Source organism: Chrysemys picta, chromosome 7 (assembly GCF_011386835.1).
Source record: "Chrysemys picta bellii isolate R12L10 chromosome 7, ASM1138683v2, whole genome shotgun sequence".
In the NCBI taxonomy this organism is placed as follows: Eukaryota; Metazoa; Chordata; order Testudines; family Emydidae; genus Chrysemys; species Chrysemys picta.
Genome location: NC_088797.1, coordinates 79,361,746 through 79,377,435, shown reverse-complemented (window position 1 = coordinate 79,377,435; position 15,690 = coordinate 79,361,746). Strand labels below are relative to the sequence as shown.

Genomic DNA, 15,690 nt, shown 5'->3' with positions numbered 1-15,690 from the left:
TATCTTATTTAGATTTATTTTACAGTTGTTTTTGTTTGTATTCCTGGATCCCGCCCTTAAAAACAAGAACAGCAGTAATCCGAGACGAGCTGGAATATTGATGAAAGAGCCTGCTGTACACTGAGGAGTGAATGAAAGAGAAGCAGAGCTATACAGAATGTTGATATAGAAGCCCATGCCCACCCCAAAATCTGAGTGCATCTGCCTTGAACATCAGCACAGGTCCAAAGGATCAGCTGACCTGGCTTTACCCTGCCCAGCCTGGGCACTCTTCATTTGCCTCCTTGCTCTTAGGCACTGGGTTGTTCTCAGGTTGGAGTCAGTGACATACCCCACCTCTCCAGTGCCCTCCTGGGTGCTGGAAGTTCCCCTCTTTCTACAGATGGCACCAGCCATCTTGCCGCTTCAGGGTGGCCACCCATTAAGGGTTCACTTCCCCCTCTTCTAATCCCAAAAGTGTTCAGAGGTGGCAGGACCAGACCCCTCTGAGGGCAGCAGAGGTGGAGAAACACACACTCGTGCTGCTAAATTAAAAGCAGGGGGTGTGGACATTGCAGAAACCTTAGTACTGTAGTTAAGGAACTCTTAGTTGGTTCTCTAGCAAACTATGGGTATGTCTACACTACGAAATTAGGTCGATTTTATAGAAGCCAATTTTTTTTTAGAAATCGATTTGATACAGTCGATTGTGTGTGTCCCCACTAAGCGCATTAAGTCGGCGGTGTGCATCCACAGTACCGAGGCTAGCGTCGACTTTTGGAGCATTGCACTGTGGTAGCTATCCCACAGTTCCCGCAGTCTCCGCCGCCCATTGGAATTCTGGGTTGAGCTCCCAATACCCGATGGGGCAACAATATTGTCGCGGGTGAAAGCAACGGCAAGAAATCGTTTCTCGCCTTTTTTTCCTGGGTTACCTGTGCCGACGACATACCATGGCAAGCATGGAGCCTGCTCATCTCACTAGCACCGTACGTCTCCTGGGTGCTGCTGGCAGACGCGCTACTGCAGTGTTACACAGCAGCATCCCCTTGCATTGCCTTGCCTTGCGGACAGCAGACGGTACAATACGACTGCTAGCTGTTGTCGTCGTCGTCCCGTGGGTGCTCCTGCCCGACCTCAGTGAGGTCGGTCGGGGGCGCCTGGACAAAAATGGGAATGACTCCCCAGGTCATTCTCTTTAAGTTTCGTCTAATGGAGATTCAGTCCTGCCTGGAATATCATGCCAGCTGGAGGCTTCTGCCTCAGGCTGCTCTCCCAGTCAGCAGCACCACGCGGTCGCACCTACCCCTTGCTCCCATGACCCATGAAGCCTGGACAGTAGTAAGAAGCAGTTCAACTATAGGTTGAGCAAGTGCATAATGATGGTAGAAAGTGCCTTTGGACGTCTAAAAGCTCGCTGGCGCGGTTTACTGATTCGGTTAGACCTCAGCAAAACCACTATTCCCATTGTTATTACTGCTTGCTGTGTGTGCCACAATATCTGTGAGAGTAAGGCTAGGTCTAAACTACCCGCCTGAATCGGCGGGTAGAAATCGACCTCTCGGGGATGGATTTATCGCGTCCCGTCGGGACGCGACAATCGATCCCCGAATCGGCGCTCTTACTCCACCAGCGGAGGTGGGAGTAAGCGCCGCCGACAGAAAGCCGCAGAAGTCGATTTTGCCGCCGTCCTCACAGCGGGGTAAGTCGGCTGCGATATGTCGAATTCAGCTACGCTATTCACGTAGCTGAATTTGCGTATCTTAAATCGACTCCCCCCTGTAGTGTAGATGTACCCTAAGGGGGAGACATTTATGGTGGGGTGGGAGGTTGAGGCAAATCACCTGGCCACTGATTACATGCAGCCAGACACCAGGGCGGTTAGAAGAGCACAGCAGGGTGCACTGTGCATCAGAGAAGCTTTGAAAACCAGTTTCATGACTGGCCAGGCTACGGTGTGAAAGTTCTGTTTGTTTCTCCTTCATGAAAACCCGTCCCCTTGGGTCACTCTACTTCCCTGCGAGCCAACTGCCCTCCCCACCCACCTTTGATCCCCGCTTGCAGAGGCAATAAAATCATTGTTGTTTCAAATTCATGCATTCTTTATTAATTTGTCACACAAATGGGGGGATAACTGCCAAGGTAACCCGGGAGGGGTGGGGGACAAAGGAAGCACACAGGTGGGGTAGTTGTAGGGGCACCCCCTATAATGGCATGCAGCTCATCATAGAAGCGGCATGTCTGGGGCTCTGACCCGGAGCGGCCATTTGCCTCTCTGGTTCTTTAGTAGTCTTCACGCAGCACTGCTGTGAGTCCCTGTTATAATTTCTGTCCTTCATGCCCTTGGAGATTTTTTCAAATATTCCAGCATTTCATCTTTTGGAACGGAGTTCAGATAGCATGGATTCGTCTCCCCATACAGTGATCAGATGCAGTACCTCTTGTGCTGGAGCTCTTTTGCAATTCTGGGACTCAATGGTTACCCGTGCTGATGAGCTCTGCATGGTCACCTGTGCTGATCAGCTCACTACGCTGGCCAAACAGGAAATGAAATTCAAAAATTCACGGGGCTTTTCCTGTCTACCTGGCCAGTGCATCTGAGTTGAGAGTGCAGACAGAGTGGTCACAATGGAGCACTCTGGGATAGCTCCTGGAGGCCAATACCATTGAATTGCGTCCACACTACCCCAAATTCGACCCAGCAGGGTCAATTTCAGCGCTAATCCCCTTGTTGGGGAGGAGTACAGAAATCGATTTTAAGAGCCCTTTAAGTCGACAAAAATGGCTTCGTCGTGTGGACGGGTGTAAGGTTAAATTGATTTAATGCTGCTAAATTCGACCTAGACTCGTAGTGTAGACCAGGGTTAAGTGTTAGTCACCATAGGGTACCTAAGAGTGTAAGGTTGCTAGAGAACCTACCTTAGTGGTTTACTAGCTACAGCACTAGCAAATCTGGGAAGTCCCAGGCCCAGCTTTCTCTGGGGGAGGAGAAAAAGCTTCTGAGGAAGCCAGTTGAGGTCCTTCTGTTCAGAGTGATTTTCAATGGTACTGCCTGGTGTGGCAGATCAGATCCTAGTTGTTTTGGGGATGGCAGGGAATTAGAAAGCACACACTATTCCCAGTATATTATTCTGAGTAATACTAAGGCTTGACTATTGGTGTTCTCCACAACTGTTTTATAGACTGTCAGCCAATCAAGTTTCTGGAAGACTGACACTAACTCAATTTGGTATAACAAGGAGATCTTGGTGTGTGTTGTGTGGTGGGTGTTTTAAGATTAACATTTACTGATTTGAATGAACATCAAGATTTGTTTTCATTACTGTGTGGGTGCATATGTCAGCTACTAAAAACTTCTCCCCTCTGGCCTTCTGCACTCACTTTCTCCTGCTTCCTTTCACTCGGTACACAATAGTTTTTTTGCAAAAATGCATGTAATGCTTTTGCAAGAATGATCTATCTTCCTCTTTCTCTAACGAGGTCTGGACCCTGTTTGGTTCTCTCCATTGGTTTTCCTTAGCTTGCTGCACCTGACTTAAGCACCTTATCCCCTTTACGGGCCCTGCTTAGCATCTGCTTATCTCTCCCCTCAAGTATCCTGCTCTTCCCTCTGCCTACTTTTTTCTATGAAGTTCCCTATGCTTGGAACCACCTCCATAGCCCCATCCTCTCCTCCCAGTCCTCTTCTAAAATACCTTCCTTCCTGAGGCCTATAAATCCTTGTTCTTTTCCCCTCCAAGGGAGTAGAAACTACCCTCTCACAATGAAAACTAACAGGAAAATAACTCAAGCTGTGTGACCCTCCAAGCTTTATCCCTCTGCTTACTGTTGTATTATTTGCTTTGCACGTGGGCTGTCTTGGATTGAAAGCTCTTCAGGCCTGGATCTTCTCTTGCTATCAATAAAGCAGAAGATACACTGGTGCTATACGAATAATAGAGCTGGTTCAAAAAATACCAACTGTTCTTCATAGGGATTTTTTTATTGATTGGAAAAAACTAAACACAACGTCCTCCCCCAGCAAATTTCAATGTTTCATTGGTATTTGTATATTTTATTGGATGCTTTTCTGTTTTTCTTTAGTTCATTAGTTTTTAAAGGTATTTTAGTCACCTTTAGCTGCAGATGGGCATCTGGCAGCATTTTCAAAAATGCCTAGGGACGCGATCCATTGCAGAACTGCTATGGGCCTTGCCACCCTGTTAAATGCATGTCCCTGAGTTAAGTGCCCAGATTTGTGCCCAGATTTCTCCAACTGTGTGTGTGTGTGTGTGTGTGTGTGTGTGTGTGGCATCTAACAATGGGATCTCCAAAAGCCAGCATGATCAGAGGGGAATTTCTAAGTTCATCTCTTGCAAATGCCTAAGCCCCACCACTCTCAGGGACTTAGTCCTAAACCACTTTTCCAAGAGCCACCAGTGTGGGAGATGGTGGCAGATACCTCCCTTATAATCTCTTGCCTAGTAGTAAGGGTACTTGCCCAGGATGTGGGAAATGCGTTCAACTCCTTCCTCTGCATAATGTGACCAAGGATATGGACTTGAGTTTACCACCTTACAGGTGAGTGCCCTAATCACTGGGCTATGGACTCGTTCTCACCTGCTCTCTGGCCCAACAGATATTTATTTATATACAGTGGAATAGCTTCCATAGGAGAGGATCACCCCACACTGTACACACCCTGTAGCCTAGGGCACTCACCTGAGCAGGGGGAAGGCTATGTTCAAATTGCTGCTTTGTGGGGGGCAGAGTTTGAACCTGAGTCTTCCACAGTATGTGTGAGTGTGCTAACCAGCAGACTCAAGTTATAAGGGAGGCTGCTGCCTCCTTCATCCCCAGCTATTTTGTGAGGGTTTAGGTACATCATTAAAATACCTACCAGATCAGTAGTTGCAGATAAGAGGAGTGGGGGAACACCTAGTATGGGATCCTGCTGAGCTTTAGGTACCCAGCCACTGCAACTCAAGTGGCTGTCCATATGCTCACTGGCAGAAATTCAGGCACCTATGTATTTTAGACACCTCCAGTATTAGGTGGCAGCTGAGCAGGGGTTTTGGGGATCTCGGCAGTGTTAGACTAACTAAAAGATAGACTTAGGACCAGATCCATAAGAGGACTTAGGCACCTATGTGCTCAATTTCCATTTTTTTTAAATTATTTTTTTAGGTGCTTTGAAAATCCCAGTAGGTCCCTCTGTACATCTTTGTCCCTAAATACCTTTAAAAATCTGGACCTTAATGTCACAGAATGAACTGGCCCTTTAAGAGGATTGGCGCTCAGCTGCATGTGGGCCATGCTTAGATTGCTTCTCCAGTGGAGTGAATGAATGCTCAAGTCATATGGGGGAAGAGGGGGATGTGATTATGAGCAAAGTGTGGGGAGAGGAGAGCTGGATGTCAGTGCTCTATAAAGAGCAGGAGAGTGGGGAATACAGGAAGAAGCTCTGGGAAGAAGCAGGTCTGCTTTCAGAAAGCCTTTGACAAGGTCCCTCACGAAGGGCTTTTAAGCAAAGTAAGCAGTCCTGGGGTCCTCTCATGGATCAGTAACTGTTTAAAAGATGGGGGAAACAAAGGGTAGGAATAAATGGTCATTTTCAGAATGGAGAGAGATAAATAGTAGTGTCCCCCAGAGATCTGTACTGGGACCAGTGGTGTTCAACATATTCATAAATGATTTGGAAAAGGGGGCAAACAGGTGGCAACATTTGCAGATGTTAGAAAATTACTCAAGATAGTTAAGTCCAAAGCAGTCTGCAAAGAATTACAAAGCGATATCACAAAACTGAGTGAGTAGGCAACAAAATGGCAGATGAATGTCAATGTTTATAAATGCAAAGTAATTCAAATTGGAAAACATAATCCCAACTATACATACACAATGACAGGATCTAAATTAGATGTTATCATTCAAGAGAGAGATCTTGGATTCATTATGGATGGTTCTCCAAAAACACAACCTTTTTAGATTGCTGTTGCCTCTTGAGCAAATGATGTTAGGAACCATTAGGAAAGGGATTGATAAGAAGACAGAAAATATGATACTATATAAATCCATGGTACACCCACACCTTGACTACTGCATGCAGTTCTGGTTGCCCCATCTCAAAAAAGATATATTAGAATAGGAAAAGGATACAGAGAAGGGCAACAAAAATAAGTGCATGGAACAGTTTCTGTATGAGGAGAGATTAAAAAGACTGGAACTTTTCAGCTTGGAAAAGAGACAAGTAATGGGGGGGAATATGACAAAGGTCTATAAAATCATGAATGGTATAGAGAAAGTAATAAGGAAGTGTTATTTACCCCTCCCATAACACAAGAATCAGGGATCACCTACTGAAATTAATAGGCAGCAGGTTTAAAACAAAAGGAAGAACTACTTCACGCAACACACAGTCAACATGTGGAACTCCTTGCCAGGGATGATTGTGAAGGCCAAAACTATAAAGGGGTTCAAAAAAGAATTGGACCTATCCTCCATGGACTTATCTATCAATAGGTATTAGCTAGGATGGTCAGGGATGCAACCTCATGCTCTGGGTGTCCCCTCTGATGGGAGTGGGCGACGGGGGATGGATCACTCAATGATTCCCTGTTCTGTTCATTTCCTCCAAAGCACCTGGCATTGTCCACTGTCAGAAGATAGGATACTGGGCTAGATGGCTCATTGGTCCAATCCAGTCTGGCTACTATGTTCTTAGCTTGAATTATGAGGTGGAAGAAACCAGTAGTTTAGGGTCCCCAGGACTGGGAACTCATAGTGGAAGAAGGATTTGGGTTTCCCCTATGCTGCTACCCTCTGAGGAGCTACAGCAACCTATGCTATTCATTGGAGGGAGAAGGGACTGACTGACCCCCAGGAGGTTTGGAAGCTGAGTGTGGGAGAAGGAGAGTGAGATGAGTGTGCTGTAGAAAAGAAGACCCTCACAGAGGAAAGGGTGGTCCCAGTGAAACTGGGGTGGAAGGTATTTGGATTTCTACTGACACTCAATAAAGGGTGGACCTCTGACTAAGTCACTTCAGCAGCTAACCTGTACTGAAGGCTGAGATAACTGTTTGTGATTAGAGTAAACTGAGACTGTGACAGGCTCAAAGCTAGGCTGGGTAGATGCCTGTTATACTTACCAATGCCAGTGTCCATTTCAGAGTTTCTTCTAACAATCCCAGACTGATCTGCAGAAATGAGCACCTGATATTACTGAAAATGGCTTGTGGACCCAAAAATAATTTTTGTTTAGTTCTTACAATCATGCAGCACCTCATGTTTTCCTTCCTGTGTGTTGAAGTTATTCCATGTGTATTCTAAAAACTTCATTGTTATGTGCTTGCTTCTGACTGCTTTACCATTAAATAGATTGTTTACAAACTCTCCTCCTGCTTATGTTTTGCTCCACTTCTATTCCAGGTGCAAATTCTAACCATGATTATCACCTGTCCTAATCTATTGATTTTTTTTTATGGCTATAGACACCTGTCACATGCATAGAATCAGTGGTGTGAGTTGGAGCTTAATATTCAGAACATGGAATTGAGGAGACACAGACTCAGAATATAAAACATGCCACTTTTACAATTTACAACATATATAATCTGAACTGTATATCCTTAGTCACTATGATCTAGTACAATTCCATTGTGGAAAACATAACCCTTTGTAAGATGTGTATTAAATGGGAAGACCCTTCCAGAAAATGTATGAATGTCATGTGACCACATTGCACATTAAATTACAGGAAACTAATGTAATTATTCATGTTGAAACCCATGAATACTACACAGGCCGATTTCTTACTGAATTTTATTTTTCTCATAGTGCTGTAATGGATGATGACTTGACATTGCCTCATAATACTCTGAATGGTATTTGGCTGAAATACTTTTCAAGTCACAATCATTATATGCAAATGACCGCAACTCCTGTGCTTCCTCTCACTGCACTGTCTGATGAGGTCCAAATCTGGGAACAACAACAAAAAATAAAAAAAAAATGGGGAGGGAGGGGTGTCTCATGGAGAAAGTGTAGATGAGAAGAGTGCTCCCAGTCTTTGTTTAGTCACCTTGACCTCTCTGCAAAATCTCTCTCCTGCTTCTGTTACTCCTGGCCTTTTTTTCCACATATCCTCCATAGAAAAATATTAAATCAGACTCTTCTCTGATTTTACCCTCCATGTAGTTATTTTACCACTCCCTGTCTTCTCCCCAACCACCTTCCTCTCGGATTCTGACACCTGGTTCTGTCTCATCACCCTCTCCCTCATCCTCAGTGACTTTAGCTTTCCCTTCTGTGTCCTGTCACCTTCTTATTTGATGCTTGACCCTGGTCCAACTCTTCAATTGTTCAAACTGGCTACTCACTCAACCTTGGTTTTGCTAAACATTGCTTGTTTTGATATTTCCCTCCACGAGTTCCCTCTAGTCACCTCCCACCCCCAATCACCTAGTAATATTTCCCACTTTCTCTCATCTCTTCTCATCCCTTCTGTGTCCTCCAATCCATCCACAGCAGCCGATTGAAACAGTAGGTGGAACTTTCGCTCTGCTTTTAGGAGAGAAAGGGGTGAAGTATTCCTACAAGTATCCCTTGACTTTAGCTCCTGTTCAGCACCTCTAGATTTCTGGCCTGGTACCAAGCCCTACGCCTTCACAAGTAGGGCTTGTCAAAATCTTTGAAACTTTGGTTATGAATGAAAACTTCTATGGAGACTGTCTGGACAATTACGAAAGTGAAAACTTATAGGGTTTAGTTGCAAAAAAGAAAAACTTCCCAATTTTGTGGGGTGTTTTGTTGACAAAAAGGAAACATCCTCATTTTATGACCAGTTCTAGTTGTAAGATTACCAGTATAGCACCTTTTACTTTTTGGCTTGATATCCAGGCACAGGTCTCCACACGCTCGCTAGCTTAGCACTACTTCTAGCTTGCTGGGCTGATAAGGCACATGGTTTGGTAAATTTAATGACTGTGGGTTCAATACCACATATTTAATTTGTGATAAAACAATCTTTAATGATTCCCACTGATCCCTTTTTAATTACTCCAAATTATACATTGTAGTGGTGGTCTCCTCCTAACATCATTTGTTTTCAACACAAATTGATAGGGTTTTTTTTTTTTAAAGTCTAAGGCCAAGGGAGATTTTTAATCCTGTTTACTCCAATAGAACAACTTTACAATAGTTGTATCATCTCTAGGAATATGTTCCTGGATCTAATTTGTTAACTAGATTCTTTTTAAAATACATGCAAATTTGCAAGTGTGTGGTGGCTACACTACTCAACAGCAATATCTGAAAAGGAGTATTTTGTTCTTAAGCTACTTAAAAATTAGAGCTAAATCAATATTTTCCATGAATTTTAGGGTTTGAACTCCAGACCTGAACCAAGATTCACATTTTGCAATTAGTCTTTGTTAGAATGGCCAAACTAAATTCTAGTCTCAAAATCCCCCACTCCCCAAACTTGCAAATGTGGACCCTTTCACAGGCCAAACTGGCCTTTTAAGAGGAGGACAAAGTCCAACTCTGACCTGTTTCTGGTTCAGTCCAGAACAGAGCATTGTAATTCCCATAGCATGTGGGGACTGTCTGGACAAGGGGACTGTCCAGAGAACAAGGCCTCCTGGGAAAGAAAGTGGAATGAACACAGGCTTTCTCCTCTCTGTATGTGAAGGAACTGGACAAAATTGGTGTTGGGGCTCCTAGCTGAGGAAGTGGCCTAGGATAGGCTGTGGAAAGACGTTTGGGAGGGCATGTTTATGCATTAATAGCACAAGCCTGGCATGGACTTTGGGCACGTACCCGAGGCAAGCAGGAGTGTAAGGTCTGGTCTACACTATTAAAAAATAGTTCAACCTAGCTATGTTGCTCAGAGCTGTGAAAACATTTGCATCTTGAGCACTGTAGTTAGGCAAATCTAACCCCTGGTATAGACGTGGCTAGAATTCTTCCATCAACTTAGTTAGTACCTCTTGAAAGTGATTGGAAAAACTTTCTATGTCGCTGGAAGGGTTAAGTACGCTACTGTGCTGTTGCTGCTGCAGTAGCAGCTGTAGCGTAAACCTGGCCTAAGTCTGGACAGGAGTATGTTCTGTGTGGAGGGCTGCCCCAGCGTATGAAGGTTTTGGTGTTTGGAGGGACTCTGAGCCCTCACAATCTGCAGAGGAGAATGTGGCCCAGGCACTGAGGACCTGGGTGAAAGACTTCTTTGTCTTAGGTATTTTTGGCTTGTCTGTCATCATTTGGACTCCCCTGCCCTCTGGAAGTGGAGGGGTTTAGTTTGGCCAGAGGGCTAAACTACCCAGAGTGAGGAAACTGAAGCACGGCAATGTCCTGACAGTGAGAGGTAACGGGTCCCCCCTCAAACCCATATGGCCATCGTTATTCAATCCTGAAGTTTTTCTAAAACAAAGTTCTCAGAGTTCAAGGGGAGTTTTACCACAGATAGACAGGAATTAGGACACTGGAACTAAGCCCCAATATGTACATTTGGATGTTTAAATCACTTTGAATAATAAATGTGCTGTCTGGTTTGCCAAACAGAAGAGTGATGTGTGTATTTGTACTTAATTCCCAAGAGCTTATGAATTTCTTGTTTAAATATTAATATTTAGTGGAATCAGGAGTTGGTTTAGCACAGTGCACGAAGCTGAATTCAGCTCTGGTGCTTATGTAAATGCCCATACCGTCTCAAATACTTTATGGGGGAAAATGTACAGTTCCTTCAGGAAACAAAATTACCATGCCACTAATGAATCCCTTGATTTTAATTAAATGATTCAGAGCATTATCTACTTGTAGATAAAGTATAAGTTCAAATACTACTTGAAAAAATATAATATCGTTAATGGGAACATGCAGAAATTCCTGTATATTTAACTATAACTTTATTACATCCATTATTAATATAATGCAGCTTCAGAGAATTCATTGGAACATTTTTTTTCTCATGTCACTTTTAGACTGTGTCCTGCATTATGGTGTTTCCCTGGTAGTTAAGTATGATGTGACAAGATTGCATTGGGCTGTTATCCTTTGGACCCTCACAGAAAGATGTGTAATATGAGTTTGCCTTAGTGAGCAAAATTTGAAATCACCTTTTAAAATATTAAAAGCCCAGTGGTGGTGGCTGCTCTCCATATTTTGTCCTTTTAAAAATATTTTCATGAACAAGTTAGTCAGTGCCAGGCCCATGTTATCAGGTTCCAACTACTTGTCCGTATTACTGCAGTGCATAAAGGCCACCAATTGAGGAAAAGAGCCACTTTATGCTAGTCATATACATGCTTGTAATGAAAATATACTGTCACCAAGAGCTTTGTAACCGAGATCATGTCCTAGAATATGTTAAAGAACTGGATAAAACTACTTGCTTTGAAAAATTCTCCAGACTGCAAGAAAGGGATTAGTGGATAACTGATCAATGGATCATCGTCTGAGCACCACTAAACTTAATCTATTTACTTTTCTCCTGTTTAGAATTCCTTTCAGTCCTTTGGCTCATGAAAAACAAATACTTTGTAATGCACTCCTGCTGTATTTGCTCCAGAACCATGAGATGCTATTTGCAGACTCTGACAGCCATTTCTCACTGACACAAGCAGACAACACTGAGGTAAGAAGATGGTGATTGATTCCAACAGATAATCAAAGGTCCTTCATTGGGTTGTAATGTATTTCTATCCTTAGGTTTGTATATTCAAGCAGTAATAAATCACTATCACTATACCCTGACAAAGTGAGTATCAGTTGCATGTCTAATCTACAAGGGAGACTTTATATGTTTATTTTCTAAAGAATGTAAATGAGAGTTAAATCTTAAGAATAAAATCACCACATTTTTCTACTTGAAATATCCTATAGCCACATTTCCTTGCCCTCAGAATTTTTGTAGGTAACTCTTTTCATTTATCTCCTATATAGTGATGACAGAAGGGTAAAAATGCCTTTTCAGAAGCTATTGAGTAAAGACTCACTTTTTCTGTCCTTAGGCATGCACTGCTATAGAATAATATTGATTTTTCAATGTCTTCTTGTTGCATTGTGTTTGTCAAAAGAGTTATGATTTTGCACTTAGTATGGATGACTTTCCAGTACTAGTCTATGTGGGTATTTTTTCAAGTTCCTTCCATTATGTATTGTTGCTGTTCAATATAGATCTTTTTAAAAATCCATTCTAGGAGAGCAAAGTAGCCCAAGGGGTTAACATAGTGGTGAGATCTAGGTTCATATCTTAAGTGGGTCTCAACCTAATGTTAAATCATGCAATTACTATACAGTATGACGCATCTGGCTGCTCTGAACAGGTTTACCAGGGTTTTTGCAGATTATGACTGAATCTAGCAATGTAAGATGTGCCACACTATGAGAGATGTGCTGTCCAAGATGTCTGCATTTTGCCAGGCTCTAGGCCGGGGTAGGCAACCTATGGCATTCGTGCCGAAGGCAGCATGCGAGCTGATTTTCAGTGGCACTCTCACTGCCCGGGTCCTGACCACCAGTCCGGGGCCTCTGCATTTTAATTTAATTTTAAATGAAGCTTCTTAAACATTTTAAAAACCTTATTTACTTTAAATACAACAATAGTTTAGTTATATATTCTAGACTTATAGAAAGAGACCTTCTAAAAATGTTAAAATGTATTACTGGCACGTGAAACCTTAAATTAGAGTGAATAAATGGAGACTCGGCACACCACTTCTGAAAGGTTGCCGACCCCTGCTGTAGGCACTGCAAAGGATTCCTCACTTTCCTGAGCTTCAGCTCCAGCCACTGCTGGTATTGAGGCATGGGGGCGGAAGGAGGGCTGGAGCAGGGGAATCTAGCAGACTTTTACTCTAAAGCTAAGATTTACATCATTTGTCACATGTATCATACAGTCCATCTCAGCACTGAAAGCACTAACTCTCTGGAACTATCTGTCTGGGAATAATGTCACAGGGCATGTTAATTACTTGCTGGGTACAAAGGAAAGGTGACTAACAACATTTTAAGTCCTGTGTTCATACGCTGTAGGACATGGGTCTTAAGACCTCAAAATAGAATTGTTGCAGTCCAACATGTACTACTCTTAGGCCCCAGCCTGATCCTGCCAAACTTACTCCTGCATTTCATCAACTTCAGTCGGGAGTTCTTGCGTGATTGTGTACGGGATGCAGCATTAGGCTAATAGCTGCCTAGTTGTCTGCCTCTACCAACCAAAAGTGTCAAGAAGATAGGAAGTGCCAGCAATCAATGCAAATCTGCAGTGAAAACACATGAGAAATAGAGGCACTATCAAAGGCAGCACTTTTGCTTTGAAAGTTAATTCCCCCCTTTTGCCCCCCATCTCTAAAATGTCTAGCAGTCACTTCAGTCTGTCTAGGATTGTGATGACAAGGAAGTAGGTTCACTGAAAGTTCCTTTTGAGTTCTTTAATGAAACCCCGAAATAGGGCACAGCTGTAGGGTTCTCTCACTCTGAGGTGAGGCTCTCAAAGAAATTGTGTGTGTTGGAGGTGGACAGAGTTTCTTCTGTGAGTGATCTAATTTTGTTCTCATAACTTATGGCAGGAGCATGTAGAGTTTTGGATAGGCATCCCTTCACATATTATTTGTCTAAATAACAACTGCTTAAAGTTCTTTGGACATAAAACCAAACCCAGTAAAAGTCCATACACAGGTTTCATCAAAACACTAATCAGCAAACCAGGCACATTCCTTGGAATGGAACTTAATTTTCATACCTTTTCTTGCAGGAAGGTTTCTAATGCAGACTCTTGCCTTATACCAATTACTCTCATATTTATATCAGCACTTAGAGGTTTACACCAAAAGAAGGGGTGGGGTGGGGAAGGGGCTTGTCCGCTCAAGGTGATGCTGTTAGTGTCTCTTTATATACCTATATTAATAGAGTTTTAACGAACTCCTACCACCCAGAAATTCCAGACATAGGCATAGCTTTCTCCAGGCCCTGATAAAGAATCTGAGATAAGTAAAAAGGGCTTGTCACTCTTTGCATGGAAAAGTACTTAAGTATGCTATCCAACCCTATAACACCCTTCCTCCAGAGGAGTTCTGTATGGGCAAAAGACTCCCGTGGAGTGTACCAGGGAACTGGTGGCATTGGGACTATCTGGGATTGGAGGGAATGATATGTGAATCCGAGTGCTCTCCCACCACTGGCTCTGAAGAACTGATGCATAGTGATGACAATATTTTTACAACCTGAAGAAACTTTAAATAATCCAATTTAAACAAAAAATGTAGTAGCTTGTGTCACTAAACATTCCTGACCTCTCTGTTCACTATGGTTGCCTGCAGGCATGGTGATGGTGTTGCATTACAAAGAGCTGCCTGGGTTGCATGAGCACTAAATATAGGAAGCCAGAGCTTTAAAATCTTCTGTCAACACTCTCAAGGTGAAGGGATACTGAGAAGTCACTTCCTTTTCCTCACAATATTTTAGAAAAGGGGCTAGATGCTTAAGTGTTTATTTAACCTGAGGCCTTTCTAGCCATGTCTTTGTTTTACCACATAGCATATCACTAGCTGCATGGGATGGACAAGATTAATTTAATTTTACTAGGTAGAGTAGCTACCAACCCAACCTTGCTACAGCACTTTGACATGCTCCTTTGCTGCCCCCCGTTCTCTGTGTGGGTGTCAGATTTTACTGAAATCTCTTTCCTACCCACTGCTGCCCTTGACTTGTCCAGAATACATCTTACAAATCTAAATGAAGAGATGAATTGCCAGACTTGCTTGCTTGCTCTCCCCCTCTCTGTACAACAGCCACAGAGATTCCTCCCCAAAATAATATCAGTTGCTTTGGCTACCTGGCAAATATAAAACTGAACAGAAATGTGACCTCTGTGTGTGTGTCTTCAGTGGTGCTAATCTCTCTGCGTTAAGGAAAGGGAGCAACTAGAGGGAATGTCTACAGCACTAGTAACAGGTTTCCTGTCCAGATTTTTCTCTTATCTTCCTTCTTATATACGTTTGGCCTCCTTTATCCTATGTTGGCACAGTTGAATGTTGAGGGGACTGCATGCTGAGTTGGTCAAACCTCACTCATCGCTGCAGCAATTCCAGAATTAATTTCATGCCTTTTAGGAGAATATGATAATTAGAGCTGGTCAGAACATTTTTGACAATGTTCCACAGGGTTGTATTGGTTTCAACAAAGTTTTGTCAGGAAGGCTTTTTTTGTGGTCCGGAACTCTCTGGTCAGAGACTGAAAACCTGAGCTTCTTGATCCAAGAACAGACATTTTGACATCATTCCATTTCATGAAAATGTCCAAAAGGTTTCTTCCTTCCAGTGCAGAACAAAACAAATGTCGAAACCTCAAAAATTGCCATGAAGCAAAAGCTTCAACAATGAATCTGGCATACTGTTGCACACCAGTCCCATGGTAAGTTAAATACTCCTTGAACTACAAAATGGCTTTGAAAAAAATATCTCAATCTTCCAGTGGATTGAATTTGTGGAACTTGGACTCAAAACCGTTTTGCCTGTGTGTCTAGACTTCGACAGAGGACCTTAGTGCTATTCCTTTTGACAGCTATTAGGAATGCTCTGTTAGTTTAAATGGCTAGAGATCCTGTTCTTGAATGAGCGACCTCTGTATTAATGTTAATATACATCACAGTGGTCTGCAAAGCAACTCACTCAATATTTTCATAGGGACAGCTGATGTGGTGTTAAGGGACTTAATTGCACTAGCAGTGATTTTTTT

The 15,690-nt window shown here is 43.0% G+C and overlaps 1 protein-coding gene across 10 annotated transcripts in view; it reads left to right on the top strand.

Moving 5' to 3' along the window:
- Positions 1-15,690, top strand: part of FAM13C (family with sequence similarity 13 member C) — a 261,546-nt gene that overhangs the window by 7,255 nt on the left and 238,601 nt on the right. For all 10 annotated transcript variants that reach the window (XR_010589230.1, XM_008163198.4, XM_008163202.4 and 7 more), the window contains exon 5: positions 11,452-11,587. Coding sequence is in view for 9 of the 10 variants with exons in the window: in XM_008163198.4 (XP_008161420.2) it covers positions 11,452-11,587 (136 nt within the window). In the remaining variant the exon portion in view is untranslated. The remainder of the gene's footprint in view (positions 1-11,451; positions 11,588-15,690) is intronic.